Below are 27,375 nucleotides of genomic sequence, written 5' to 3'. Positions count from 1 at the left end.
TATGGAGTAGAAGAGGACCATAATAATCATAATCATAGAAATTTGTTGAATGCTGCTTAAAAATGATCTTAATAATCTGAAATATTTTCAATAACATTTCAAAATAATAACACAACTCCAATTACGAAATGTTTTACCGCTGACATTTGACTAAATTGGTAAATAACTTTAACTCCTTCTAATTTACATAAACACCGATTTCTCCATGTCTTCAAAATATAAATCTATTGAGCCTGTATTTTATGAAAGTGGTGCGATGATACAGTGGCTTCCTTTACGCGTACAGTGGTTCATTGCTTTTGATAGGATGCCTCTATAGATGTTACCCAACCACCAATTTATGAATCATCAGAATACTTACTAGCTATGACATTTCTTACATTTTAAAGCTGCGTCCCAGTTTAGTCAAGCACTAATTTGAAATCACACGATAACCATTTATAGATTTCAGGTACCACAGTTCATATCGGAATAATTACAGATGGTTAGAAAGACACTTTCCCCCCCTGTTTCTGTCTTATTTTCTCTCTCAAAGAGGCTCACATTTCTGCATTATGTTGGCTTACCTGGATTCTGGTTCAAAGACATCTCTCTTTTCTGTGTCCTACCCTCTCTTATTATTATTCCTCTGTCGTCCTTCTCCCTGGGTTTCTTCTATACACTGTGCTTTATCCTGTTGGTTCATCCCAAGAATAAATTGCTTTTGTTCAGACTCATGTCATCTGAAATTTAGCTCAAAGCCTCTGCCAGAAAAACTTTGATCAAAAATGTATATGCCAGATGAAGACAATGAAAACATAGATTATAATAAAACCCCCAAATATAAAGTCAACAGATTCAGATTCAGATTTGAACTTGCTTCTTTTGGTTCTAGCTTGGGTAGTACATGTACATAAATAACATTAAACCTTCCCTTTGACTTCCCTATATCAAAATATCTGTACTTCTGCCTGAAAAATGCCTCCAGATGACATCATTTGAAATGAAACTTCAGTTCAGATTATGTCATCTTGTTGCTCACACTATAGAAGTTGTAAACACGGTCAACCTGCTTCTCCAGAGCTCCTCTAGATGACATATGAAGTCCTAATGTTTAAATACTTTTTATGAGAAATATTTAATTTAAAGGAGTCGTGGGGAAGTTTAAATGCATTCATGTATATTTACACTCTAAGCTACAGCCATAGAAAGCAAGTTGAAAATTGGTGAAGTCACCCTTTAACACGTTGTTGTAAATTTTAAAAATGTCTGTGTATGTGTAATGTGTCTGCAATACAAATCATTTGATGACAAAATGAAATGAGATACTCTCAAGTGTTTCGATCTTGTTGGTTTCACTCCAAATGGAAAATCAACACATTTGTACAGTGTAAATGAACTAGACAGGAAGACTGTGAATTTCTGCATTACTATACAAGTCAGCGAGCTCAGATTTAAAACAATCTATAAAAATGAGCAGATGTCCCCTGAGCTATCACACAAGCCCGAAATCTTTTCAAACACAGAAAAATAATCAAACAACCTGAAGCTGTGGGACAACTGGGACTGACTTTCCACTGCTGCTGCCAAGAGATTTGAACTGACTATTAAGTATGTCGCCATTGTTAAGAAGTAAAAAAAGTTTCCATTTTGTCATATGTGGCACAGCTGCTTCGTCAGGCTATAGTGCAGCCTCACCTCAAAAAAAAAAACATCTCCCATGATATCCATTTTCTCGCCCTCATGTTCAATAAGTTTGCTTTCACATTGTTACCCCCCAATTTGCATCGCTTACTCCCTCCTCACTCCTGCCCCCTGCAGAGCTGTTTGCCTGCAGGAGACACCCTGGCACATCGTGGGCTCAAGGCCACCCGCTCTGTGGCTCTTTGGTCTCTGTGAGAGGGATGGACAAGGTGATCAGGGAGAGAAAAAAAGTGGACAGGTAAATAAGATGAAAGCTAAATGCTTGAGGTGTTTACGCAGCTAAAACAACTTAATTGAGATGCGGTTATACCTAAAAGAAACCAATGTTGGGTGTTGGTAGATGGGAGGCAGCTGGATACTCTACTTTGTGTAAAGTGTGTACAAATCTTCTATAAAACAGTCCCATCTGGCAGGTAGTAGGAGTAATATCAACTAATCTCTGTGAAGGACAGTAGCTTCTTTATGAGGTGTGATATGTTTGGTTTCATGAGTATTTAATCGTTCAGTTTACACTTATGTACCAAGTATTAACTTAAAAGCATTTGGCACAGCCAGCTCCAGAGTAACAGCTGGTTTTATGCATTTGTAAAAAGGCCAAACAGACTCGCTTGGCCTTTTTCCATTACACCATAAGGAACCACCACTTTCAGTGCACTGCTTACTTTGCTACCTGTATTTCCATGTTCTGTGTCTACTTCACAGTCAAATCTACATCATATTTCCTCAGCTGAGCACATCTGTTATGGAGCAGCTGCAGTAGGAAATGTGTTTATGATTTATGATTCTGCATTGAATCCACACATATCCTGCACTGTAGATCATGCAGGTGATGTATGCTGTCAAATGCATTTACACTTGTGTGCTGGTGTGTCTGCATCGCTCTGAAATTACACTAAAAACCACTAGCTGGGGTTTCTATGCCAATGTAGGGAGTTTTCTTTGCTATGGTCGGAGTTTTTTTTTTGTCCTCTAAAAACAATTGTGACTGGAAACTGAACGCTTCATGTTGGACAACAGATACTTTGACTGAAATTACTGTTAGGCAGAAGTCGGAGGAGTTGGTCAGTACAACCACTGAACAGTTGCTGTGTACTATGTACGGTCTGTGCCTATGCAGAACCTACATGTGAAACCTGACAAGTGAGGGAAATATAAACTTAAGGCTGTGAGTGGGATAAAATAACAGGTAGTAATTTAGCAATAGACAATTTAGAGGTCACACATATTGCACCTACTTTTAACAAGGTCTCTGAAGTCCCCTAAATGTCTTTATTTTCTTGCCGAAGTACCACTCAGACCATGCAAACCTTGCATGTCTGATAATGTCTCTATTTCATGTTTAGTACAAAACAGGTCTGTAAAGTGTGTGAACCGTGGATCCCCATCAGGCATTTACTCCAAAATTCATATCTAACCAAGTCTTGAGGTTTTTGTCCTGAAAGGTGATTGCGCTGAACCAGAGCAGGGACCATGTAAATTTCTCCCTTTGTGACATCACAAAGAGAGCGAATCCTCACTGGCCTGTTCGAGAACACTTTACTGCAAAGATAGAAGATGCAAAAGACATAGGGAAGGTGACGCCTTACATTGTGTGTGGCACATGAGAATCACAAAAAAATGTACAAAAATAATTGGATGACAGGATTTTACATAATACGGGACTTTTAATACCAGCACACGTATGGTGGAATCTGCCACCATGAACGTTATGACATGATAGAAAGAGATTGTACATATTTAAAATGGCTAATGCCATTAGAAAAGCACTTTGGATTAAAGAGCTATATAACAAGACCATTTATAAATAGTACAAATGTGGTTTACTTTACATTAAAAAAAAACTAAGGATTTTATCTTGAAAGCCTTTGTGCAAATGACCAATTTTGCCATTTTACTGGTGAGGACAGTAGAAGAGCTTCTACAAAACATTTCAAGATTATGTGGCAAAAGTAATAAATCATTACTGCTTTAAAATCACCCATAAAAAGTCCTTTATAGACTTGCGAGCTGTCTCATAAATTCAGTGGTGACAGTAACTGAGACACTAACACCTGTTGAGGAGCACTGGTCTGTAATGCCACACCGTTCCCCACACTCCACCACACAAAAACAGCAAAAAACACATGCACAGACATTCAGGCACACATGAATCTATCTTTCCCAGTAAAACTTGTTCATTGAGTTCAAGTACAGACACTTAAGTCTCGTATCAGTCTCTCTCAGACCAAGGCCCATAAAGGTCAGTGTGAGTGGTTCTTCAGAAACACAACTGGAGGAAACAGCTGATATTCGCTGTGATCACTCCACATCTGTGTGTGAGCCTCAGGGAGGATTCAGTGAGGGAGGGCTACACTGTCCCTGAGCCTTGCACTATATAGCCTGCCAGTGCCTGAGTGCTTTATTGTGGGGGTGAGCGATAAAGAGCAGTGAGAATCCACTGCAGGCTCTTTCTCTGCAAAGTCACTCCGTGGCCTGCGCAGTGGAAGTCTGCATATCGTAGTGTAGCTTTTGTTTCCCAGAAAGCCCCCTGACAGTCTGTTTCACTCAAATACTAGGCAAAATGATCCATTCAGAGAGTTAGCCATGCCCCTCCCCCAGTCCCGGTTGTCCAATCATGTCTAAAGTTATTTTCCATGTGTTTAAATATTGAGGAGGAAACTATAATAAGTTTGTCAGACATAGTGGGGGGTTTTGCTTGTGTTTGGCTTCTACAGCATATAAGTGAAAATACATTGTGTTGTGTATTTTATACACATTTATTGCCTGAGAGGTGCAGTGACCGTCTCAGCCTTTTAGTAAAAATATTTTACACTGGGAATCTGCCACCATTATCCCTTGAAATGGCAGATACAATGTGCAGTAATGAAAAGCTTGACAGGTGTAGCAGCAGCTAAACAGGCTTTTTGATTGTAAGAATTACCAAGAACTGGTTTAGATCTCCAGCGTGTTTTAGATTAGGCCAAACAGAAGAACGGTGCTGGGAAAGATAGAGGAGCTCAAGGCCTTACACATAATTTGCAAATGCACAATCCCTTGAAGGAGGGAATAGTAAATGAGACTTAAAAGTGGAAATTAAAAGTTTAAGAGCAGAGAGACAGAGGGAGGCAAAAAAGAAGGAGAGATCACATCAGAGGCAGATTAAAGGACAGAGCGAGGTCCCTCGGGGGGGTGGTGTAAGAAAATTAGGTGGAGAAATCAAATGGCTGGAAGGAGGAGGGGAGGGCTAGAAGAAGGGAGGGGGTGAGTAGGGGGTAGTATAAGAAAAGACTAGAATGAGCAGTGGAGATTTAGGATTATTAATAGCAATTGTTTGATTAGTATGAGTGAAGTCAGCAAAGCGATACGGCTGCAGCCTAACATCACTGGCCCTCCGCTGAAGTGGGCTCCAATTTTTCAGTCGCATAAAGCAGAAAGAGCAGAGCCTCTGTCCTTTTACTGGACGTCCTGCCTGCACCTTACCGTCACCTGAACGAACACCAGCCAGTGGCCGGGTGAGAAGAAGACATGAGTGAGACAGCGGAGCCATTTGGAAGTGTTTTTAGGGGAGTAAAGAATTTCATGAAGCAACAGTGCGGGGTCTGAACCAGGATATTACACAAGTGTGGACAGCGAAGCTCTTGGTGTTGCATTGTAATCAAAAGCAGCGAAAGATTCAAATAGAGATTATAGGATATAATATAATACAAAGACTGTGAAGAAATGTAATTTACTTTTATTTTATAGTCTCTTCTATTGAATGAGATTACATTTAGATAAGAGCCCATATATGAACCAGGTAATTACTTTCTGATTGCAGTGGTTCGTTGCCAAAGAGCCGTAATGTTGTTGCAGCATTTACTTGTGATATCTTTCAAGGTCGAATTTTTAATTACACACAGTGAGATTGAATATGCTCTCACATGCTCACTCCAGGTAAATAACTTTGTCAAAAATGCTGATGCGCTGAAAGACAAGGCTGCTCCTCTTCAGAATACATTTCTGTTTGCTTACGATTCTATGCCATAAGTTGGAAAAATGTTGCACGTGCTCATAGACGAGTCGCATTACGTACTATGAATATTTATAGACAGAACAATACTTAAGCGGATGCCGTCACGATTAATTAATAGGGAGGGTGTTTAATGTGTTGTTTGTGTGTCGGGGTTGAAATGTGTGTGTCTTTTAACGCTCCACACTGATGCTTTCAGTGGCAAATTAAACTGAAATTACGTCTTTAATTTGTTTGGTGATATTTTAGACAAATGTGTTATGAGTCTGGGAGCTTAAGATTGCTTTCGTTCCTAATGTGCTTTGCAAAGTCATCCCATTCATTATTTCATTCAGTAGATTACACATGTTCGAGGCGAGTGTGTAGCTATGGCAGCGCTATGACTAGACGCTCACACGCGTTTTAGGCTTGCAGCACGATAGCCGTGGCATCGCGAGCACGTTAGCTTGCTGACGCTAGCTCGAAGAAATCAGCCTCACAAAGTGTCCCTGTCCCGGTCATGGACCCTCGGTTGTCCTGTCCTGGGCGGCCCTCGGAGCTCATGGACAAGGCACAAGCAAAAAGCCATTGTTACCAGGGCCGCGCAAGAAATTGAGGGACCCGAGTGGGACACTTGTTGCTATGGTGACCCATTAAGTTGTGTTGGAAAACGAGCTCAAGATTTCTAATGGCTTTAACAGTATTTAGTTTTTGTGTTGGTTTCTGTATTTGGTTGCCTTGTGTGTATCTGAGAGGTTTCAAATACCCCGGTGACATAATTAATCACTATGCGCTTAAAAATACTTACAGTCAAATAATGGTGTGACGGAAAGTGCTACACTACTGAAAACACGAATGAAACATTTTTCACTTGACAAACTGCCTCAGTCATTTGGAAAGACAAACACTGGCCTACTGTTGCCAAGTTGCCAAGCTTTCCAGCCCTGTACCTGCCAGAGGATTCAAACAGTGGGCAGTGGTGATAACAGCCAGATGATCCCCAGGCCTCAGCACTTACATATCATATCCATTCTCTCCTTGTTGTGTTCTTGTGTACAAACATCATTGTTCGTGGACCATTCTTCATATCAGCAGCTCTATAAAATCGGTAAAAGATGTCGATGATGTTTCGCAGTTCATGTGATGTCATCTGGAGGAGTTTTTCCGTGCAGCTTCCTTATTTGTTGTGATCTTCTCAACTAACGCGACTATGGGGATACAAGCTTTGTCTCTTTGGGGGGCAGCACTCAAAAAATACAGTAGCTTGAAAGGTTGTAAGTAAAGCAGAGATTCAGTAAAAACATTACAAGATTAAAACTTACAGTTTGTTCAAATTGGATAATGTGACTCATTACTGTCTTTAGTTCATATTAATGTAAAGTAGACAGATGCAGTGAGCGAGATGAATTGTATAATATCTCTAAAAACATGAAGTATGTATAATGTTTTAGCAGCAAAGCTCGTTGTTGAACACTAATACTGTAGCACTGAGGTCGAAAAACCAATTTCTGTAGAATAAATTAGTTCTTTATCAGTTCACAAACTGTATGCAGTGATACTACAGACACTGAGATATATTATTTATTTTTTTGTTGCAGCATCTTTTTTCCCCTTAAGCATAACTCGCTCCGTCGACAGTAAATCTAACAGTATACTCACATGCAACACAGGAGCACATTTCCAGACTGCAGAAACCAGTGAGGTGAACAGTAAGAGAGAAAGACAAAGACATCCAGGACAATTCCGGTCGAAACCCTTGATCTAACAGAGATAGCTGTGCATTAGAGCAGCAGTGCAGTGCTGCAGCGTGTAACCTTGGTGGAGTCGGATTGGTAAATAACACTGAATCTGCTTACAAGATGATTGCTGATTTGAAAAGTAGTCTAACCACACATCTGGTACAGTAAACACATGGTGACAAAGCCACAGAGTTAAGGAATTAAACACACACACACACACACACACAAAATAAGGATTCAGTTATGGTAGAGTGTTTATGGAAACTCCATTTATATTTCTTATTTAAAAGTCAAGAAATGCTGCCAAATGATGAATGAGAAAATTCATCAAATTCAAACAAAAGGACCCAAAATAAACCCAATTAAAAGACGACCAGCAAAAAGCAACAATTTAAAACCAGAAAAAAGACCAAAAAGGATGATTTTCATGATCCACCTGTGAGTAACCATACTGGGACTCAGCTGGCGGCACCCATCAAACTGTACACATGTTTTAGGAAGATATCGAACCCCCCACTGCTCCTGAGTCCATGTTAGAAACCGAGGGTCTGCAAAACGCTTTGAGGTAATGTCATCGCGAGGCAAGTTCGTGCTGCAAAGAGTCACTTACCGAACACCTCATTTCAAATCTAATAATTTCTTGCTAATTACCCCGAGCTGATGAAACAATACTGCTGCCCACTGCAGTACTCCTGAAGCTAAGCTGATGATCGGTGCTATTACCACGGTTACACATAGGTTCACTGTGTACGGGCACATTTTAGTGTGTAGTTTTTGATTTGCAGAGTAGAGTGAGTCAGCTTTTCGCTGTGCACCAGCAAAGTCACTGTGATGCAGGTCTGTAGAGGGGGGAGGGGGGAACACCTCGAGAGACACGAGATAACGGTGTGGTGAGGATTTATGTGACTGTTCAAACAATAATCACAAATATGTTTTCACCTTCATAGGAAGCCAAAAGATGGAACAAACGTATCATTTTACTGAAATAGATTAATAACCACAACTTCGTCACATTATTCAGCCATCTTACAGCCTCACCCACAAATCCTGACCGCAGACAGGGTGAAAAACTTGTTTAAAGGTCCAACTCTATAATGCAGTACTACATAGTTCACAGACCTGGCTGCTAAGTGTCACACTGTTAATGCCTCAATCTGTATTCAAGTGTTTGCCACAATGAAACCCAGGCCTTTCAGATTAATCACAGACCTAAAGGGACAGACATCGGATCAGCGCAGCGGGTCTTTACGCTTCCCTTCAAATAAATCAACGTGGCTCAATTTTATACAGTTCCACTAGCAGCACACGGCCTGAGATATCCCTCTAAATCAGTGTTATCCTCCTCATTTCACAGTGAATTGTTTCTTCTCCCATCAGACACCTTTTGTAGTAAAGGTCAGGGAAGGAGGCTGTGCTTTGGAAATGGTAAAAGATTGGATGTGTGGCCACACAAGTTAAGATATTATTGATCTGTGTGTGCAGCAGTATGTTACTGAGGCAGATAACACCAATCCTCCCCAGAAGCTCATAGATCATTGGATCGGAGTGTCGGACACTGAGGGAGGGGATATATGAACTACTGCACACAGAGTGTACTGTGGTGTATGTCTCGCCTGAAAGTTACTGTTTCTCCACAGTGTGACAAACATTCGTAGTGATTTCGAATGGAGCCCAAATTTATTCCGTGATCAGTATTAATGAGGACACTGGCTTTAAATGCAGCAGATACGGAAGCAGATGTTATCAGAGGCCCGATGCAGCAAAACACTGGAGCATAATTGAACTGTAAAGAGCCTAAACGCACAGACAACTCAGACTGTATTTACTACACTAAAAACGACGGGGTGCACACAGGGAACACAGGATGGTGATACTCTCTTTTAGACATTATGCTTACAACAGAATTTTCATGTAATACGCAGTAGCCGTGCAGACAGCATGAGGCCTGATGTAGATAAAATACAGTAAACTACTGTAAACTTGGAACAAAGCTGTTTGCAGGAAGTGCTTCTTCAGAGGATCCAATCAACCTTAAGGAACCAAACCACATGTCATAAGTTGTGTTTTTCAGACACACTAGCGGTTTGGCTCTGAGGACTACTTTGATTCACAATTATATCTCTCAACAAATACTGGATTTCTGTGAAATTCCGAGCGTGCATTACAGTCCTGACCCCCAGTGGAGTTTTTCCTCTCCACTTTCTCCTGGTGGTTGCTCAAAGGGGATTTGTTGGTTTTTCTAATTCTGTACGATCTTGAACTTTGACTTGGTGATCTATAATTAAAACTGCACCGAATCGGATTGAATGAATTCCCATGAAGCCGATCGCACCTGCCACTGCTCTCCTCTCAGCTGCACGTGCAAGTATAAAGTACATTTGATACAAGAGCTGTTATGATTAATGCTGAATCTAGGAGTAAATGCCACATCAATAAAGTTGAAATCCATCTCTTGTTCTTAAATCTAAACATCTTCACTGTACGTCATAAACAAATGAACCGGCCTTGCTGTTCCAATACTATTGATTCAAGTGGTGTTAAAAGATTACGGTCGATAAAAACAGGACTGAGACGTCCCTATCAACCCTCAGCCGTTATGTGTAGTGCTTATAACATGCAACACTGAAGTGAAAAACTATTACCTCATAAAAATCAGCACAAGCATTTTTAAGAGTCTTTTCATCCACTTGACCATGATCCACACTCTATTTTTTTTTTTTAAGATTTCTGCACAGATTCTTTTCTTACCAGTCTCCAATGATCAGTGTATTTCAGTGGAAACCCAGACGCGTCAATGCTTGACGCTTAAGGCTATGGCGTAAATTATGAAAAAGTGAAAAAGTCTCACGGGACTTTTCCACAGACCAGGGTTTGAGACTAGTGCAGGACTTTGTGTGCGTGAATGATGATCGTAACACAACATGGCACACGTGGTAACTAGTTTTTATGTTTTTCTGCCTAACTCTAACCCATGTTGTCTCTTAGGGTAACCTTAACCCCGAAGCCATTTTGTCTAACCCTAGGGCGTCAAATATTGGTCCTCCCGAAGCGTCCAGTAGTAATGCCAAAGGGTACCTGTGGCGTCAATATGATACGCCAAATCAATGTACCAAGTGACACAATTTGACATGTCATTACCTGATGCCGTGAGATGAGAACTTGTTGGTACGACCTATGCACCTGTAGTGTGTAACTGTTCATGTTCAAGACGGGATTTCAGATGGAAATCTGGAATCGGTTTGGCAGCTGCTAAAAACACTGTAGATGTTGCAAATTGAAAAGAATGTGGCTGTGTTTAGATGAGCATGAGTTTTGTGTGAATGAAGTGTCAGTCATCTGCTGCACAGTCATCGCGAAATGATGTCTGTCCCAAATCCCTATTAAGCTTTGCCAGACCACAATGAGCAAACTGAAAGCAGAGCACCACATCCTCTAATCCACACGTCACTCATGTGTTCTCAACAACAGCAACGGCTGTTCTTCTTCTGCCGCTTGCTCGGAAATGCTGCAATAGCTACAGGGAAGAGGAGGACATCCGTCAAAGTCAGGAGGAAGGTGACAACTTCATGAGGAACAATCAGGTTCAGTCACTCTCACACAGTAAAAAGCCAAAGCGCTGTTAAGTGCTGGGCTCAGTTTTCATGGGGTGAGGTCCAAAGAGATGCTTCGTCAAAGTGAGGTCTGCAGTCATGTTTCAGACACAGCAGAAGACTCAGATGGTCTGTTAAAGCCCCGCTGACTTGTCTGGAACAGTTCAACCGTGTCACACAGATAAAAAGGAAAACTCAGATATGGACACAGGCCTTCACTCCTCAAACATTACTTACTCGCTCACTCACTCATTTCGAGAGTGTCGCCAGTGCGACACGAAGATGTCCGAGGTCTCACTCTGCTCGGTTGTACCTTGCTTTGAACCTTGTCCCCTCTCTGTCCTTTTCTTTTTCAGCTCTCTTCTCCAAAAGCCGAGATGGCAATGGGTGGCATTCTCAAAGCTGATGATGTCAAGAAAGTTCTCGAGGCATTTGCAGGTAAATCATAAACACACTCGTTTTTGTATCTGATGACCTAATTTTTAAAGATTTTAAAAACAATGTCGACCACTGTTTGTCGATAATTGCCTTAGTCAGGGCTCCAAGACTTGGCAGTAAATGTCATGGTTTCTCTGTTTTAATTGTAAGGACATAATTGTTTTAAAAATTTGCAATAAAGGTTTATTACTATCATTATATTCATTTAAAATGGACCTAAAATAAGGAAAAGGGAAGTGATTTAAACCAAAAGTGGTGCCTTCAACACAGCAGGTTGTTGCCTGTTGTTGCATCTTGGGAGTCGTAGTTAACTTGACGTAGAAATAATCTTTGACTAAAAGCATTTTTACTAATTACTGCTAATCTTTTCGGACAGTTTGAGTGTTATCATCCAACTCAATTGGTGTTAAAATGCTCATAGTTATGGCTCAGTGGGTCAACTACTACCATCAGTATTATCATTATCAAGATATCTGGTTACTTAGTGACACCTAGGGGCTAAAAAAAACTCTTTGTTGTTAATGTGATCAGCATTTCCCTATTTTAACCAAATTCTGCCTGAGCATGTCTGTCTGTAATATACATATACATTAAACATACAATACATACTTTATTGAGGCTGCTGGCACATGGATCAGGTACCTACCAGCTTATATCTAACGCGCTGAAACAGATAATGGTGTATTAACACTCAAAGGAGGATATTTGTGCTAATATATCAAGAGTTTTGTGATGATCTAAACCATCAGAATTCTTCTGACTGAGAAAAACAAGATTTAATACTTGTGCAGCCAGTGTGCCTGAAATAACTGCTCCCATTTTGCAACCTATTACATTTTCATAGAAAAGCTGCTACTAATTAATACTAGAATCACTCGGGTCCTCTGGGAAACACATGTTCTGGTGGCCACACTATAGGTAGGCCGCAGTATTACGTATTATCTGCCTTTGCTTCCATCGTTCAAGTCGTTATCAGTATGTTTACATGGACTTAAGTAACCAGGTGACAGTCAGCAATTGGGAGAAAGCTGATTTCCTCAGTGTCATGTACACAGGAACCTTGGTTTCCCCAGGTAGATTACTGACGGAGAACCCCGATTACTCGGCCATGTGTACTCATAACCAGGTCTATAGTCACTTTTCTCCAACTGCATGTGTATATCAAAAGCTGCAGACCGTAAGCTGGATGCCACCTCATTGTTAAAAAGGTCTGCGCAAAGTCAGACAGAAGATTGATCTATCAGAAAGGGACTTGTAGAAGTTTAAATAAGTCGCTTTCCGCCGTGCATTTTTAAAAGTCTTGTCTTTTAACCTTTTCTCTCCTTCTGCTGTGACTCGAAGGAAAAATGAAAAATGTCAGAAAGCAGTGATTTCTTTCACTGTAAAGTTACATTTTGTGAGCTTGGCTTCCAAAACAAAACCACAGGCATTTTGAATCTTTGCATGTGTGTGTGTGCATGTGTGTGTGTGCAGTTGCTGACTCCTTTGACCATAAGAAGTTTTTCGACATGGTGGGTCTAAAGGCCAAGTCCCCTGACGATGTGAAGAAGGTCTTCACTGTGCTGGATGCCGACAACAGTGGCTTCATAGAGGAGGAGGAGCTCAAGTGAGCAATGCACACACCCACTCAAAGCCAAGAGAGGAGACAAACGGCTTTCACACAAAGCAAAAGTCTTGAAGCTGATCCACTCTGCTTTTCTGTCTCCTGCCAGATTTGTCCTGAAGGGTTTTGCCAAAGATGGCAGGGACCTAACAGACAAAGAAACCAAAGCATTTTTAAAAGCAGCTGACAAGGATGGAGACGGCAAGATCGGAGTGGAGGGTAAACACCCACATGAAACACTGGGAAGTTAGTGGGAGTGTTTCCGACAGACACAGAGCTACGTAACTATAGAGGAAGTCATGTACACACACATCGTCAGGCTGCGTTTATTTGCTGCAGGGTGTGAATTTACTGCTCCATGTATTAACTGGTCTGCATGTGAGGGTGTGTATGTACATTTTATTAAAGTATCAGATGTACAAACAACATCATCTGAGTCATTAGACCTTGTTTAGGTTACAGTCTTATGTTAGAAACGAGCAGCTGCTAAAACTAAGAGCACTGTTTAACATATTGACTGCAGCCCCATTTTCTTGGCAAATTTTCACACAGTCCCTTAGCACTGATGGTTTTCCAAAGAACAGCACAACACTTTAGAACTGTGGACGGAAAATCAATCAGACATTCTGACAGCCGCTCCTTTCTTTGTCTCTTGCAGAATTTATTGCGCTGGTGAAAGAATAAATGGTTGCCGAGCGCCACCGTCTAACGCTCAAAGATCACCTCCTCACCACCGCCGCCACAGCCTCACACCTGCTGACCCTCGCTTTCCTTCCCTCCCCAGCACCCGCGCCTCACCACCCCGTCCTGAGTCCCAGCCCGCCGGACTGCAGCCAACTCCTCATCGTTCCCCCACTGCTGCCTTCACTGAGCACAGTGCTGCGCCATAGGAACTAGGCTGTGGTGCACCAGAACCCAAAATACCCCTTCAGCTATGCTCATCCCATTTATTTTATCCTTTTTATACAAATTGTTCACCTGTTTATGTATAGATTTAAAACATGCTTGCAGGAATAATCCTCACACTTTAGAGCATAAAGTAGATATTTAAAAAAAAAAACTGAGATTATAAGAGAAAGGCCCTAAATTTCTCCCAGGTCTCTGACCTCATCTTTTTTTGTCCCATTGTTTTCCACCTTTTCATTCTTTCTTTCTTTCTGTCAAATTGACTTCTGGCTCTTCCTGCATTTTACTCCCTCCTGTCCCCTCATTAAAACACCATCCGAACATCCACCTACTGTAACATTTCATCCTTTTCTCCTGTGGTATTGAGCTGTTGTAAAACATACCAAAAGAAGAAAATGGTCAAGCTGTGAAATAAATAAAGAAACTCAATAAAACAAAGCCTCAAGAAACCGAATCACTGAGACTCCGTCCTTTCTCTCTGTACACTCTCAGTCCTGCTTTCCTTAATCCTTCCTTACACATCACAAAGAATTGCATATTTTCTTGGCAGCGGCCCAACAATGCATCAAAGGCTGCACTTTGAAATTCAGTTTTTTCATCAGCAATCACTGCATCGTTTAAGCTGTAGCGGGAAAAAAAAAAGAGCCTGCACAGAAACATGCATTTGCATCACAGTCCACATTGCGACATGAATGTTCCTGCAGGGAAATAGAAAAAGCAAAGCAGACGCCTCTTTACTCCTTTTGCCAAAGAGTCTGTATGCAGAAGTGCTGTGCTAGTTTAACATATCCATGCCGTCAAAGCCATTAGCAGAATTGGATGCACATTGAGGTTCAATTTGGGTTAAGCATTCCCAGCGGAGGACCTAAACAGGCAGCAAGGGAACCTTCTTTAGCAGGCCATTTATCCGCCTGAGCAAATAAACACAGATCTGAAGCTGTGAGGCCATCATTTACACCACAAGCACAGAACTGCTGAGTTTAATGCAGCTCAGACGAGTTCACCGTCTGTCCCGACAGACTGCTTAAGTCAATGTCAGTCTTCTGAAAGACAAGTGGTCACTGGAGAAGGGGGGGAAATGGGCTTTTCTCTGTCATGTGACAAAACGCTGCTTGAAAGAAGTGTGAAAATGTTTTGGACTGTCCCTTTAATAGAAACACATTAACACAGCGACATACTTCACAGGCTCCCAACAAAGTTTCTCTCAGACAGCTTTTTTATGAGCGATGAGATTCCATCCCAGTCTTCCTTTAGGGCAGTTTTGATAGTTTTTTTCTTTTTTATTAAGTGAACATGCACCGTAAAAAACATTACTCAGAGGTTTGGGGGAATGAATTAAGCTTTTCTTAAGGAAAATGTGGTTTTGTTTTAAATTAATCTAAATGCAGAGAAAGAAATCACTGTAACATGTACGTGCAATATGTATATGCTCAATGACAATAAGGGCTCTGTTGTAAAGCCATGGCATCACACCATGGGGGGCTCTGTCAGAAGGGGACCCACTCCTCATGTAGAACTCTTTTCAGGTGACTACACCTCGTTCCATTTCAGCTAATGGAGTAACTCACTGCACCTTTATCTTTGCTACACACGTCATGTTATACAGACATATTCAAAGTATAAATTGAAGTTGTCCAGACCTGATGATGTAACATCAGTGTTTGTATTTTGCATTTTAGTAAATGCCGCCTGCTTATAGAGGGCTGCACATTAGTTAAAGTAATTCTATGATGCTGTGAAGATGGTTTTACATAATCTATGAATGCTCTGCATTTTTCATCACATTTCTGTCTCAGACACTTTATTCTATTTTTACAACGTAATACATTATCTGCCAGAGGTCACATTTCCCTTATCTACAAGCCATTTTCCATCCTACATTTGTTATGCAATTAATAATTAGCAATAATACATGTAGAACACGTAGAGATGAAAGCTTCAGACACAATATAATGACAATAAAAAACTAAAATTAAAAAGGTTATTAAAGGAGCATCATACAGTACTTGGCACTAATCATTCATCCCTAATCAAGAAATGATAGGTTTTGTTGCACATTAATAAGTTTTGGGCTCTGGTCCTTACGTTAAATGTACAAAGCAACATACATAAACACAGTTGTCTCCCATTAGTTTATTCCTACCACTATACAAATTGCATAGCTGTCAAATGGAGTGTTGTCAGAAGTATCACAAAGTGTGAGGGTCTGGTTGAAAAAATAACCCCCGTTAAAAAAGGTCCATTACTGCACAGCCACAATCAAGAAAAAAGGAAATCGCTGAATGGTTAAAAGGTCATCGACGATAGAGACGTGGGGCCGATCTGTCGTTGGTGGACGTGGGCTTCAGCTTAACTGTTGCAAATGGGTTTGTGCCCCTTTAAAACAAAAGAGAGGAAAGGAGATAAATGGTGAAAGGGCAGAAAAACCATAGAGTGGAGAAAAACCAATATCTTCAATGGCGTCTTCGAGTCTAACAGCAGAGGTTATAACGAGAGAAATGAGCACCGCAGTTCAAACTGCACAAGCATCATCTAGCAAACTGTTCACCTGAAGTGAACGCGATAGCCGTGGTTTTCAAATGGTTTCAGTGCTGAACCGCACTTCAAACCCTAATGGAGGGAAGTTGATTCCGTGCCATTTTAGATCGCTGCCCTCATTTCTTGTTCTCTGGCTTAATGGCTTTATGATACACTTGGAAACAACCATGAGTGGCCTCCATTTTAACATCTAACAACCTGTCTGCACTTTCAAAGCTGAGGCGCGATACCATTATTCTTACCTCGGGAAGAGTTCTGGTTGTGAATGATGCAGTTGTGATCTCTGTAGGAAAAGATGAGGAAAGAGTGGGTGAATGAGACTGAAGCACAAAATAGAGACACACTGCACTGTAGGAGGCTCAGCAGCCCTCGCTGACCCCACTGCCACTCTGCTTTCAAATGGTCCTCCCACAGCTGCACACACACACACACACACACACACACACACACACACACTTCAGAACGTAAGCGACTTGTTGAGAAAAACTGCAACGATCCCCATTTTCTCAACGGACTCAACATGAGATCATCATCAGAGACCATGCAGAGACACCACAGAGAAAGTTTTAAATATTAATAAAAAAAGGATGTTGTTTAATAATTTATGGCTGCAACTATATAAAAACTTGTCTTGAAAACAAGCTTTGTAGCTAAAATGTTGTGTTAGCATCACCACAGGCTCCACAGTGTTGATACTTTTAAGATTAATTGAAATGATGTACAATGAAAATCAGTTATGTTACAAATGCAGCGTCATTTTAAGCAACACCTCCTAAAACATACGTTCCCACACACAATCAAACTGTAAACGGTTATTATTTTGTAGCGAGCATAGCTGATTATTCATAATGTTCTGACACAACGTTCTTTTTTTATTAAGGAAATGAAGTTGCGGGGAGGTGGTTGGGTGTAAGGTGCCAGGTGTAAACACAGACCCAAGTTCGGTTCCAGAGTCGTGTGTCTGATGTTAGGGTTAGAGAAAGATGGTGGATGCAGGATAAAAGGGATGAAACACATTTTCCTGACTCGCACCGGCCCTTGATCTTGCTCGGACCCTAACCAGCACCTGTCCCCACCTATTCCCAGCTAGAAAATACTTTAATACTGCTGCTGTCCCACAAATTGGACATTGTACGGCAGAATCGCATATTAATGCACAAAACAAAACCGGATATTTTGCTGCAAGATGGCAACTCGCCATTGACTTTGCATGTCAACACATCCTCGTGTTCGCAGGAAATGTAATGTGGGTGTAATTAACATCATCCCGTTTGCAGTTTAGTTGTATAGGAACATCATTTTTAGGAGACAGGGTTACTCCCTGCAAGAGAAATATTCTGGTGCTGTTCCCATATGTGCTCGAACAGCAGCAAACAGCAAACCTGTTTAGTGCACGCGCACACACACAAACACACAAACCCATGCACACAACTTCCTCGGCCATACGCTATCAGCAGCTGGAGCTTCCTCCCTGCATCCACCAGAAAGACGGCTGTGGCGTCATTGAGAACAGCACCGTGCCACAGAGCCCCTGCTGGACAGACGCCATGTTTACAGCACAGATAACGACAGCGAATGTCTTCTGAAATAATCCATCACCATGATAATACGTGTCGTAACTTGGTTTTTAAAATGTAGCTGCTGTAAATATTAGCATTTATTGCTAAGGGAACGTTCTGACTATTACTATTAAAGGACTGTAGACGACCAGCCCTGCAATCCAATTTAATAACAGCTTATTAAGATGGACATAACATCTGTTATTAATGACATATTAACATTATCAACTCACTTCAGTGCATTAGACAGTGAGAAATCCTAATTAAATGGATATTTCACAACCTGGGAAGCCTGAAGTTTCTTTGACTAATGGCCTATAACTGATCTGAGTTATTTGTTATCATAAAGAAAAAGCTGTCAGTTAACATCTTGAGACATCTACAAGTCAGTGTCCACATTTAGACCACAACGAAAAGATGTTCAGATTGAGACTTGTCACCACACCGTTGTTTCCGAGTTCGGTTTGGAAGCGATCGGTTGCATCTCAAAGGGTTTATGGGAAGATGACGATGATGGTGGTGGTGGAGGTGGAGGGGGTGGAGCTCGGCTTTGGCTGCTGCTTTCTGGTTGGTCGTGCAGGTTGGTTATGCCGCCTCTGCGTCGCAGGGTGGAGACACAAAAAATTAAAATAAAAAACTTAAATGTTTTTTTTTGCAATGTAATATATTTTTATATGTAATTCTAAAAGTAAAGTCATAAACTAAAATTGTAGCATAACAATCAATAGAATGATTATATTTATTATTATATGTTATTTACTATGTAAATAGTAATATTTATGTTGTATTTTTTATTCTTTATAATAATTACTGTTAAAATTGAATGTCTACAATGATGTGGCCTGTGTCCCTTTACCCCTGCCCCTGTTTGAAGGAGATTATCCTTAATTTATTTTCACAAATTAGAAAAACATTATTGCATTCTGACATGAGATTCCAAATCAATGTTGCATTAACTTTCCAATTTGAGACATTTATGGCTTTGGCCACACGTCCACAGCGACTGCAGAAAGTTTTTGTTGGAGAGCTTGGATGCACTGCTTCTCCTCACAGCGATGGGTCACCCAAATATTCGAAATAGTTCATGTCATTATTCCAGGCTCGAGTTTCAGGCCGACCCTCTTTCAAAAGTGTTTGCCCCATAAAACAGAAGGGACAGCTCCACGTTATGCACTCGCTGCTTAGTCTCCATTTATCCTCAATTGTGTCAAATAATAGGAACTAAAACCTACATTCATTATACAGCCCGAGGACCATATCTCTAATACTAAGTAGGTCTTTTGCTGCGTTGTTCGGCATTTCTTTAACATCCTGTTGGTTAAATGCTACGTTTAACTGGTCTACATTGGTCCTTTTCTTCATGTTTACCTGAAGACTGTTGACTTTGGAGGATCATCTATTGGTTCCACGTAGGAAGCTGGAAACCATCCTTGGCTGAAGGTGAAATATTAGCATGTATTAGTGGATGAGGTGTGAATGTCACTAAGGCTGTGACAACATCGACCTATTGAAGCTAACTGATAACTACTACACTTTTAAATGCACTTGAATTGTTTGCTTAATGACTTGGCTGTAGAAATGTCAGTTTCATTCACCACTTCGGTTCAGATGGAACAATCCCAACCACTTTTTGGGTTAATGTTAACATGAAGCTCAACGCACTGCAAACACACTTTGCGTTTTTTTTTCTTTTAGCCTTTGCTATTTCAAACATTTATTCTCTATTAATTTGCCGGCAAGACAGATGCAGACGCCCGCAAGAGGGGGGAACCTCTCACCATGCAGTGCTGTCGGAACGTCCATACAGCCAGCCGTTCCTGGGCTGTTGGACCAGCGCAGTGATTATTTCTCCCCTGATGAAGGGCAGCAGGGTGGTGCTGGAGCCAGAAGGCTGATGGGCCACCAGGGCCCTCATGGATCTTCCTCCACCGTCTGCAGACCGAGAAATGCTTCCCAGGGGAGAAGGAGCTGTGGAGAGGGAAAGTGACCCGCAGAGAGAGAACAGACACAAGAAAGCTGGTAAACCTGCTTAAATGGAAAGAAATGATCTGTGGGTGGAGTTGTCTGCGCATAATAAGATTCTTTTGGAAGGTACGACGGGCGTTACACCAAAAGACAGTGGTGATTGTTTTCCTATGTAGTAAACAGCAGTCAGACTGCAGCAGCAGAAACATCACCCGGTGGGGTGGGATTCGAGCCCACAGCCTTCTGCATCCTAACCCAATGCTCCACCACTGTGTCACCAGGCCCCCTCATATTTACCCTGGATAAGCAAAGCTAATAATTAGACTTTCAGAGGAGAAAAGCACAAAAGAGGAGGAAATTATGAAGGAAGTGAAGAAACTGAGATAAAGGCTTAAAGAGAGATAACAAAATGACAGATGTGCAGTGCAGGCAGAGCTACTGTGGACTGCAAATGATTTACAGACCAGAATCAATATTGCAGAAAGAAAGGCTGTAATTAGACTAAACGTGGAGGAGGTTATGATAAAATGACCAACACGAGATGAAAATCTGGTAATTACATCTCAATTTGGTGTTTTGAGCACCTGAGTAACTCAAAGTTGAACATTTGAGCTTTTATTTTCACTAAAGTGATTCACTATCTTTCCTCATAAGACCTGTTTGAAACGACCACTCACCTCTTGATGGGACGTTGCCGAGGGGCAGTTCGTCTCTGCTCTGTCTGAACTCCTCCTCCTTCATCCCTACCTGTTCAACAAATGGTGCAGACGACACTACAGTAAGTGCACAAACAAAGACGGTGGGATCTGCTGCTGTACTTTAAACAGTGATGCAAACATCAGAGCTGGTACAGGGAGCTAGTACTTTGTCCCTTCGGCTGGGGTGTGTGATTTCATGCACAAGCGCCAGAAAGCTGCAAGAGTTTCACTTGAAACGGCATGAAGACGCACTAAATCTACGCCGGTGAGGAAACATTAACTTTCTTATCGGAAAAAAATGGGTTTCATACACATTATGGTACAGCATGTTGCAGTAAGTCACGTATGTTTAAGTGAGGTTACATCCTGTTACAGAATATGATAAAAATCCCACAAACATAAAATACACGGTAATTCTCGGATTGTTATGTGTGTGTCGGAAAGGTTTCCTGTGCCTCGTGCCTGTTCTGATCATTTCAAACCAGCGGAGGGCAGCCTGGTAACAAAAATATAGTTACGGCAATGATTCACAAGCTCCCTATAATGTTCTGTGTCCCCCTGTCAGAAAGTCTCAGTGCTGTTCTCTCTAGTTGTTTCATGATTTTATACACATACAACTTGATTCAATTGTATCCTCATTGTAAAGATTTAAATACAACAGGTCTCTGACTCTGCTTGAAGAATTCAGCGAGCACATGTCTTTATACTGAACTCACAGTGTTGCCCGGACCAGTGGGTCGTCTGGCCTCCACTTGTCTGGTGGCGTTGACGTCTTCTCTCCAAATATCAGCTTTCTGCAGGAGCGAGTCTCCGGCCTGCAGCCCAACACCAACAAACACACACAGATATATAAAGAGGCGAGTTTTATCGTTAGGACATGAGAGTTAACCAAGCCAGCAAGTACTTTTACAGCACTTTATCTTAATACTCATTTTGTAAGAAACTGCATGTCTTTTAAAAAAAAAAAATACAGTTTATTATTAGCAGCCTGATTATTTATGGCTGCATATAAAAACTGTTGCTGCTGGTATCACTGCTGCTGGAGAAAAACTGCTGCTCATTTTATGTGACATCATTTACAAACCTGTGTAAAATGTAAATAACGAGAGAATGCAGTGATTTGAAAATCATTTGAAATGGTTTTTATTTAATTAATACAAAGAAAATATATCAAAATTAAGAAATTTTGAAATGACAAACATTTGCTTGTAATGACCTTGATGCCACCAACGTGTTGTTGGGGCAACAAATGACTGGAAAGGTTTCTCCCATGGCTTATAGGGAGCATCTCTTAAAGGCCTGCACCAACAGGAGGAAAACCACAGATCGGGAAAATTAACTTTACATCAACTCCCACAGTTTGGGATCCAATGCTGAATTTAAAAAAAAATGTATGGAAGCCCATTTCTGGCACAAAAAAACTAAACAAATTAAATGAATTACAGTATAATATAAGAATCTAAATTAGAAGTAAAACATTTGGCTTACTAATAAATTAAGTGAATAGGAAAAGTCCTGAATATGAAAAAAGATAGTCTGTCATAATTTCACTGTTTATCTCATGTGAGTCCCCATCACCCACCCTGCAGTCATTATTAATAATTTATAAAAAGTATATATTTTAGGTGCAAGGCCAGATTTGGTCCAGAGTTTCTGATCATGTCTATAATATTAGTTTTACTATTATGTGAACTCTTACTACCAAGTTTTATTACGACAAACAAAAAAGGCTTCACGTTCCCCAGAACTGTGAAGATGAAGGCCGATTTATTGACAGTAGCAACAGAACCGAATCTGTGTGTCTGACCTTCCTTATGAAGGGGGTGGGGGATTTCCCTCAAGGGACAGATAATGTCTCACGTAACCACTACACATGGCTGAAATGTCTTTTCAGTGTCCTCCTGCATCTTTCCGGCATTCACTCTGAGCCATTCTGCACCATGAAAAAACCATGAAATGTTGAATCCAAAATTGTTATTTGAACTAAGCTCTATACCTTATTCATGAGCTGGGCAACGGACTGGACAAGTCCACAATGTTTCTCAGCCAGGAAGCGGTATCGCCTCTCCTCCTCCTTCAGAGCGTCTTCATGGCTCTGCCTGAGGAACTGCACATACTCGCCAGAATCCTGAGAAGACACATAATTGACAGCACATATCCAGTACACAGTGTGCTGACGGATACATGTGTGGCTGGTGCTGAGTTTTCCTCCCGGGTGCAGCAAGAGAAGAAAGAGACACATACCTGGCAGGTGCCTCTCCTCAGCTGTCTCTCCCGAGCTGTTCTCTGGTTGTGAACTTCCATCTCGTAGTACCTCCTGCTGCCCTGTAGGACAGAGGATACGCTGTAGTGCACAATCACTAGTCCGATAGTTGTGTCTGTGAGGACAGTGTGCTGTATGGCCACACAGCCCAATTCCTAAGTCCAGAGTCATTCCCATGATACCCTGGAGGTGTTATTTTAATTAGCCCCTTTTGTCCCTTTTGACCGTGTGGTGTCCTGTTTGACCATCACTCACTGATATGTAATCGTTGTCCAATCTGATATTATTGTCCATCTCCTGAAGAACGTCTGTGCTGAACCAGCGGAACTGAAACAAGATACACAAAGGCACGTTGAACCCGGGAGAAAACAAACCACTCGGACACCGTGACGGACGGAGGATGTAACTTACCACCCCCTCCAGCTCCGAGGTGAGTCGCCTGTGGCTTTCAGAGATCTGAATCAGGGCATCTCCTTAAAGGGCAAAAGCATATTCCTGTGCATTATACTGTACACAGTGTTTTCCCATTGCACAAATGTGTGTGTGTGTGTGTGTGTGTGTCAGTTCTTGCCCCCCCACTGGTGCATTTGCATCAAAGTCAAGTGTCTTTTTATTTGCAATGGAGCCATCTCTAAAACTCCCTTGTGTCGTATCCGAAAACACGGTTACACTCTCAACCGCTTTTCAAGTCTCCAAGTGATTCTGTTCACTGCTCAATTGAAAAGGATTTCAAGTATTTTTTTAACCAGGTGGCCAGAAAAGTTCTGAAATTCCAACAGTGGCTCCAGTGTGATACTAATCCAGAATGGTTACTCTTTCATGACTGGTGCTTTGTGATTGGTAATTAGTTATTATGTTAATTTAGCTTTTCTGCAACCAGTTTACTGTCCTTCTGTAAACTACGTCTATATACTGTAAGTTGCTCGTACAATTAGCCACCAGTACAATGAGGCAACGTACGATTCTCACATATTTAAAGCAAAGTGTTTGTAAGGAGCAGGCTGGGGGGGTTTGATGGGTCAAGAAAATGCAGACCCAAAGCACCTTTAGTTAGTGCCCAAAACCCACTCGCGTGTCTTTGTGCGTGAACCCAACTCATTGTTTGCACAGTTGGAATTTTTGCCCATTTTGGGAGGAAAATAGAGTTGGGACGTGGCACCTCGACGATAAGGTTGCTGGTTCACTGCTCACTACACCTGGCCATACAAACTGAACCCCCAAACTGCCTGACCATCAGCTGCCATTTTGGTGCCAAATGGTGGCCCCCCCCCCCCCCCCCCGCAGGACCGGCATTTCAGCAAACGGGCCTGTTGGTTGTAAGCCACTAAGCCGTCTCTCAAATGGCAAATTCAATCCTAATACAGTATTTAACGTAGTGCTGTGCCAAATATCTGTTTTATGCTTTGTATTTCTCTCCTGAACTCCCCATCTCCTCCTTTCTACTTCCAGGGAAGTTGAACTTTGACTGATAACACAGTTATCAGCTTATCTACACTTGTGTGGGTCCAGTTTCCTTGTGAGGACACCTTTGATCTACCTCCTGTTTATGAAGTGTCAGTTTCATGGTCACCATCATAAAAAGAGTTGACCTAATAATGTTTTCAAAAGCTAAACCTTTCAAAGCAGCATAAACATATTCTTTAACCATAATATTACAATATGTTCTGCAAATGTAATACTTATTTAAACTGAACTGTTTGCTGCGATTCTGGGAATCGTTTTCCACCTGAGGTGAATGTTTCGCACAGAGAAAGTCGACTAATGATCCAGTTCGGACAATGTTCGACTCCGGCTGTTAAACCTGACCTGCTGCCTTTTCATCGTCCATTATTCATGTTCTCTGCTGCCATCCGATACTCACTCAGCTTGAACTCGCATAAGAAAAAAAAAAAGCTCAAACAAACATTATGTTGAAACCCTTCAATTCTCATGTCTAGAATTATAGATTTCTGTCATATTCTTCAGACCGACTCAACCTGAGCTCAACACAAATACTGGTTCAGTCTGAGCTGCAGGTAAAAGTATTTTAGCCTTTATATGCCCCATGTGGTACACATACTGTGAAATGTACGTACAGTATACACACATAAGTACAGTATGTATTCACGCTACACAAACAAGTGAATTGTTAAACGTGTGATTAGGAGCTGAGGGTAAACTTTGGTCCGTATGTCACGGAAGAAAAACGTTTAATTAGTTTCAGAAATGGCCATAAACACATCAAAGGCAAAACGCTCCCATCATGCATTGCAGGCCCTGAATGACCATCCTTTTGTTTTCACTTGGTAATCATGAGGTTGCACAAGTCCGCTGTTGCATGAGTGTGTGTGTGCACATACCCAGGGAGCGTGAGGTCATGGTGTAGAGAGCCTTCTCTCCAATCTGTGAAAGCGTACTGAAGTAGGCTTCACTTGTTGCAGCAAGAACTGCAACACACACACACACACACACACACACACACATTTAGTCATATGAAATGCATAAAAGTTGTATTTTGAATCTTTAACGTTCTGTGGTTACTGACTTCATTGCAATGAAAAGAGAATAACATCACCGTAGATTCCTTGACAGAGGTATTTTGGTGCATTTTCAGCAGGCGAGACAAACATTGGACAGAAGGGGACAATCAATCTAACCCCAACCCCTGAGACGAAAGACTTCGCTAATGAAAACCTTTGCAATGGTGCTTTAATGTCACTGCAAAGGGCAAAACGAACCCTACTTAACTGATGACCCGCAGAATCAGCTAGAGCTCGTTACCAGGACTTGATACATACACTTTCCTCTGATCACATGAGGGAAACTGGTGCAGGGAGCAACAACTAACATTATAATGTGTATTTGGTGTCGATATGTAGCATTAGTGTGTGTGTTTATTAAACAAAAGGGATAAAATCCAGATGCATGTTTAAATTCATGACCTTTTCTCCTCCTTTCTTACAGGATCCACACTCAGATACAGAAAAAGTAAACCCCCTGCTTCTGCAAATGAAATGAAACGTAGCTGTCTGCTGATAATGTTGTCATGAGAACCTCTGCAACCTGTACAGCAGCACCACATCCGCACAGCATGCGAACTTTGGAACGACGTCTGGCGTAACACATGCACGACAGCGCACCGCAGTTTGTTGAGTTTACAGCAGCAATAAGGGCGGAAGCAGATAATGTGAGAACAGATCGTTCCTTACCCTTAAAAGCTTGGACGTAACTGTTTCCTAGTGAAACCAGTTTCTGTAAGCTGGGGTTGAACTCATCCATCAAGCTCTGTGTGGGAAACACAAACACACCACAGACTCTGTTGAAGTCAGACACATTTTAGGAGAATCAATAAGATTCTTCTTTAATTCATCTGTAAAATCCCAGGTGTTATCAAGTCAAGAAAATACTTTGTGATTTCACATCATGTTTGCTCTGCAGAAATTTCATAAAGAACTTTAACTGAGCTCCACTGCTCTGGACCACAAAACAGTCTAAAGTCACTTAGAGATAAAAGTAGAAAGAAAGAAAAAAATCACGCCAGCACCGGTCAGACTTCTGCTTCTCAAGCCGCAGCTCGGTCTCACAGGCTGGTTCGTTCTTTCATTGGAGCCTGTGGCCAAGAACAAAGCGTTACTTACTGAGTAAACCCCCAAAGTGGAGCGATGCAGCTGATCACTATTCACCCCCGACATGGTTCTATCCTGAATAATGGGGACTGTCGAAGAAAGGGTCCACAGGTCCTAAGTCATTCAGCAAAGCTCTGAGGAAAAGCGAGTTAATGGCATCTGGATGAACGTGGAGTTAAGAAGAAGAGGCAGCGTGGTGGTAATCGACACCGCTGTGGCCCGAGTGAATAATTAAACGCAGCGCAACCATAAAACAATCTGACACATGCTGTAAACCATGACCGTGTGGGTGTGTTCCCTACTTTTTATGTCTTATTCAGCACCGTAACAGGGGTTTTCATACGGAAAAGTATAGTGTCTACGGAGACGGAGATATTTTTCGCACTGTCAACAAATCCCACGTAAAGACAAACAGCTCCCCGTCGGTGGAGCTTATTCCTCTTTAGCAGTGGGTCGTGAACATGTTCAGTTGTGGAGAAAGACCCACTTGGTTCCCTTGTGTGAGCTGCACATGGGACTGGCTCTACGTGAACTACAGTGGTCCTGTTCATGTGAGTCCGTGTAATGTGTGGCAGAGAGAAATACACTAAACAGACTCATTTTCTCATCAGTTCATCCGTGAGATGAGCTCATTAGATCAGAGTCCAAATGTCTGAGATAAACATTAGCCTTGACCTTTGACCACTGACTACCAAAACCTAATCCTATTCTCCTTTAGTGCAGCTTTTTGAAGAAATTCCCAGCAAAGCATTTCCTGAGATATTTTGTGAACACGGGACACAAATCAACTATTGCGATTCTACTATAATTTCATACATGAA

The 27,375-nt window shown here is 41.5% G+C and overlaps 2 protein-coding genes across 2 annotated transcripts in view; one reads left to right on the top strand and one right to left on the bottom strand.

Moving 5' to 3' along the window:
* pvalb6 (parvalbumin 6) overlaps nt 1–14,380 on the top strand; it is a 37,725-nt gene extending 23,345 nt beyond the window's left edge. The window contains exons 2-5 of the mRNA XM_067477615.1: nt 11,336–11,417; nt 12,891–13,023; nt 13,130–13,239; nt 13,679–14,380. Coding sequence (XP_067333716.1) covers nt 11,357–11,417; nt 12,891–13,023; nt 13,130–13,239; nt 13,679–13,704 — 330 coding nt within the window. The 5' untranslated portion in view covers nt 11,336–11,356 and the 3' untranslated portion in view covers nt 13,705–14,380. The remainder of the gene's footprint in view (nt 1–11,335; nt 11,418–12,890; nt 13,024–13,129; nt 13,240–13,678) is intronic.
* A 1,371-nt stretch (nt 14,381–15,751) lies between these two features.
* baiap2l2a (BAR/IMD domain containing adaptor protein 2 like 2a) lies at nt 15,752–26,794 on the bottom strand. The gene is made up of 14 exons (XM_067477614.1): nt 26,567–26,794; nt 26,138–26,213; nt 25,289–25,375; nt 23,361–23,422; nt 23,205–23,276; nt 22,931–23,011; nt 22,683–22,814; nt 21,403–21,501; nt 20,666–20,735; nt 19,802–19,991; nt 19,392–19,457; nt 18,469–18,619; nt 16,707–16,747; nt 15,752–16,302 (listed from the first exon to the last, which is right to left on the bottom strand). Exons 1-14 carry the CDS (start codon nt 26,618–26,620, stop codon nt 16,221–16,223), a joined length of 1,263 nt encoding a protein of 420 aa, XP_067333715.1. The 5' UTR covers nt 26,621–26,794; the 3' UTR covers nt 15,752–16,220.
* Nucleotides 26,795–27,375: the final 581 nt, after the last annotated feature.

Source organism: Channa argus, chromosome 15 (genome assembly GCF_033026475.1).
Source record: "Channa argus isolate prfri chromosome 15, Channa argus male v1.0, whole genome shotgun sequence".
In the NCBI taxonomy this organism is placed as follows: Eukaryota; Metazoa; Chordata; class Actinopteri; order Anabantiformes; family Channidae; genus Channa; species Channa argus.
This window is presented reverse-complemented; position numbering and strand designations above follow the sequence as displayed.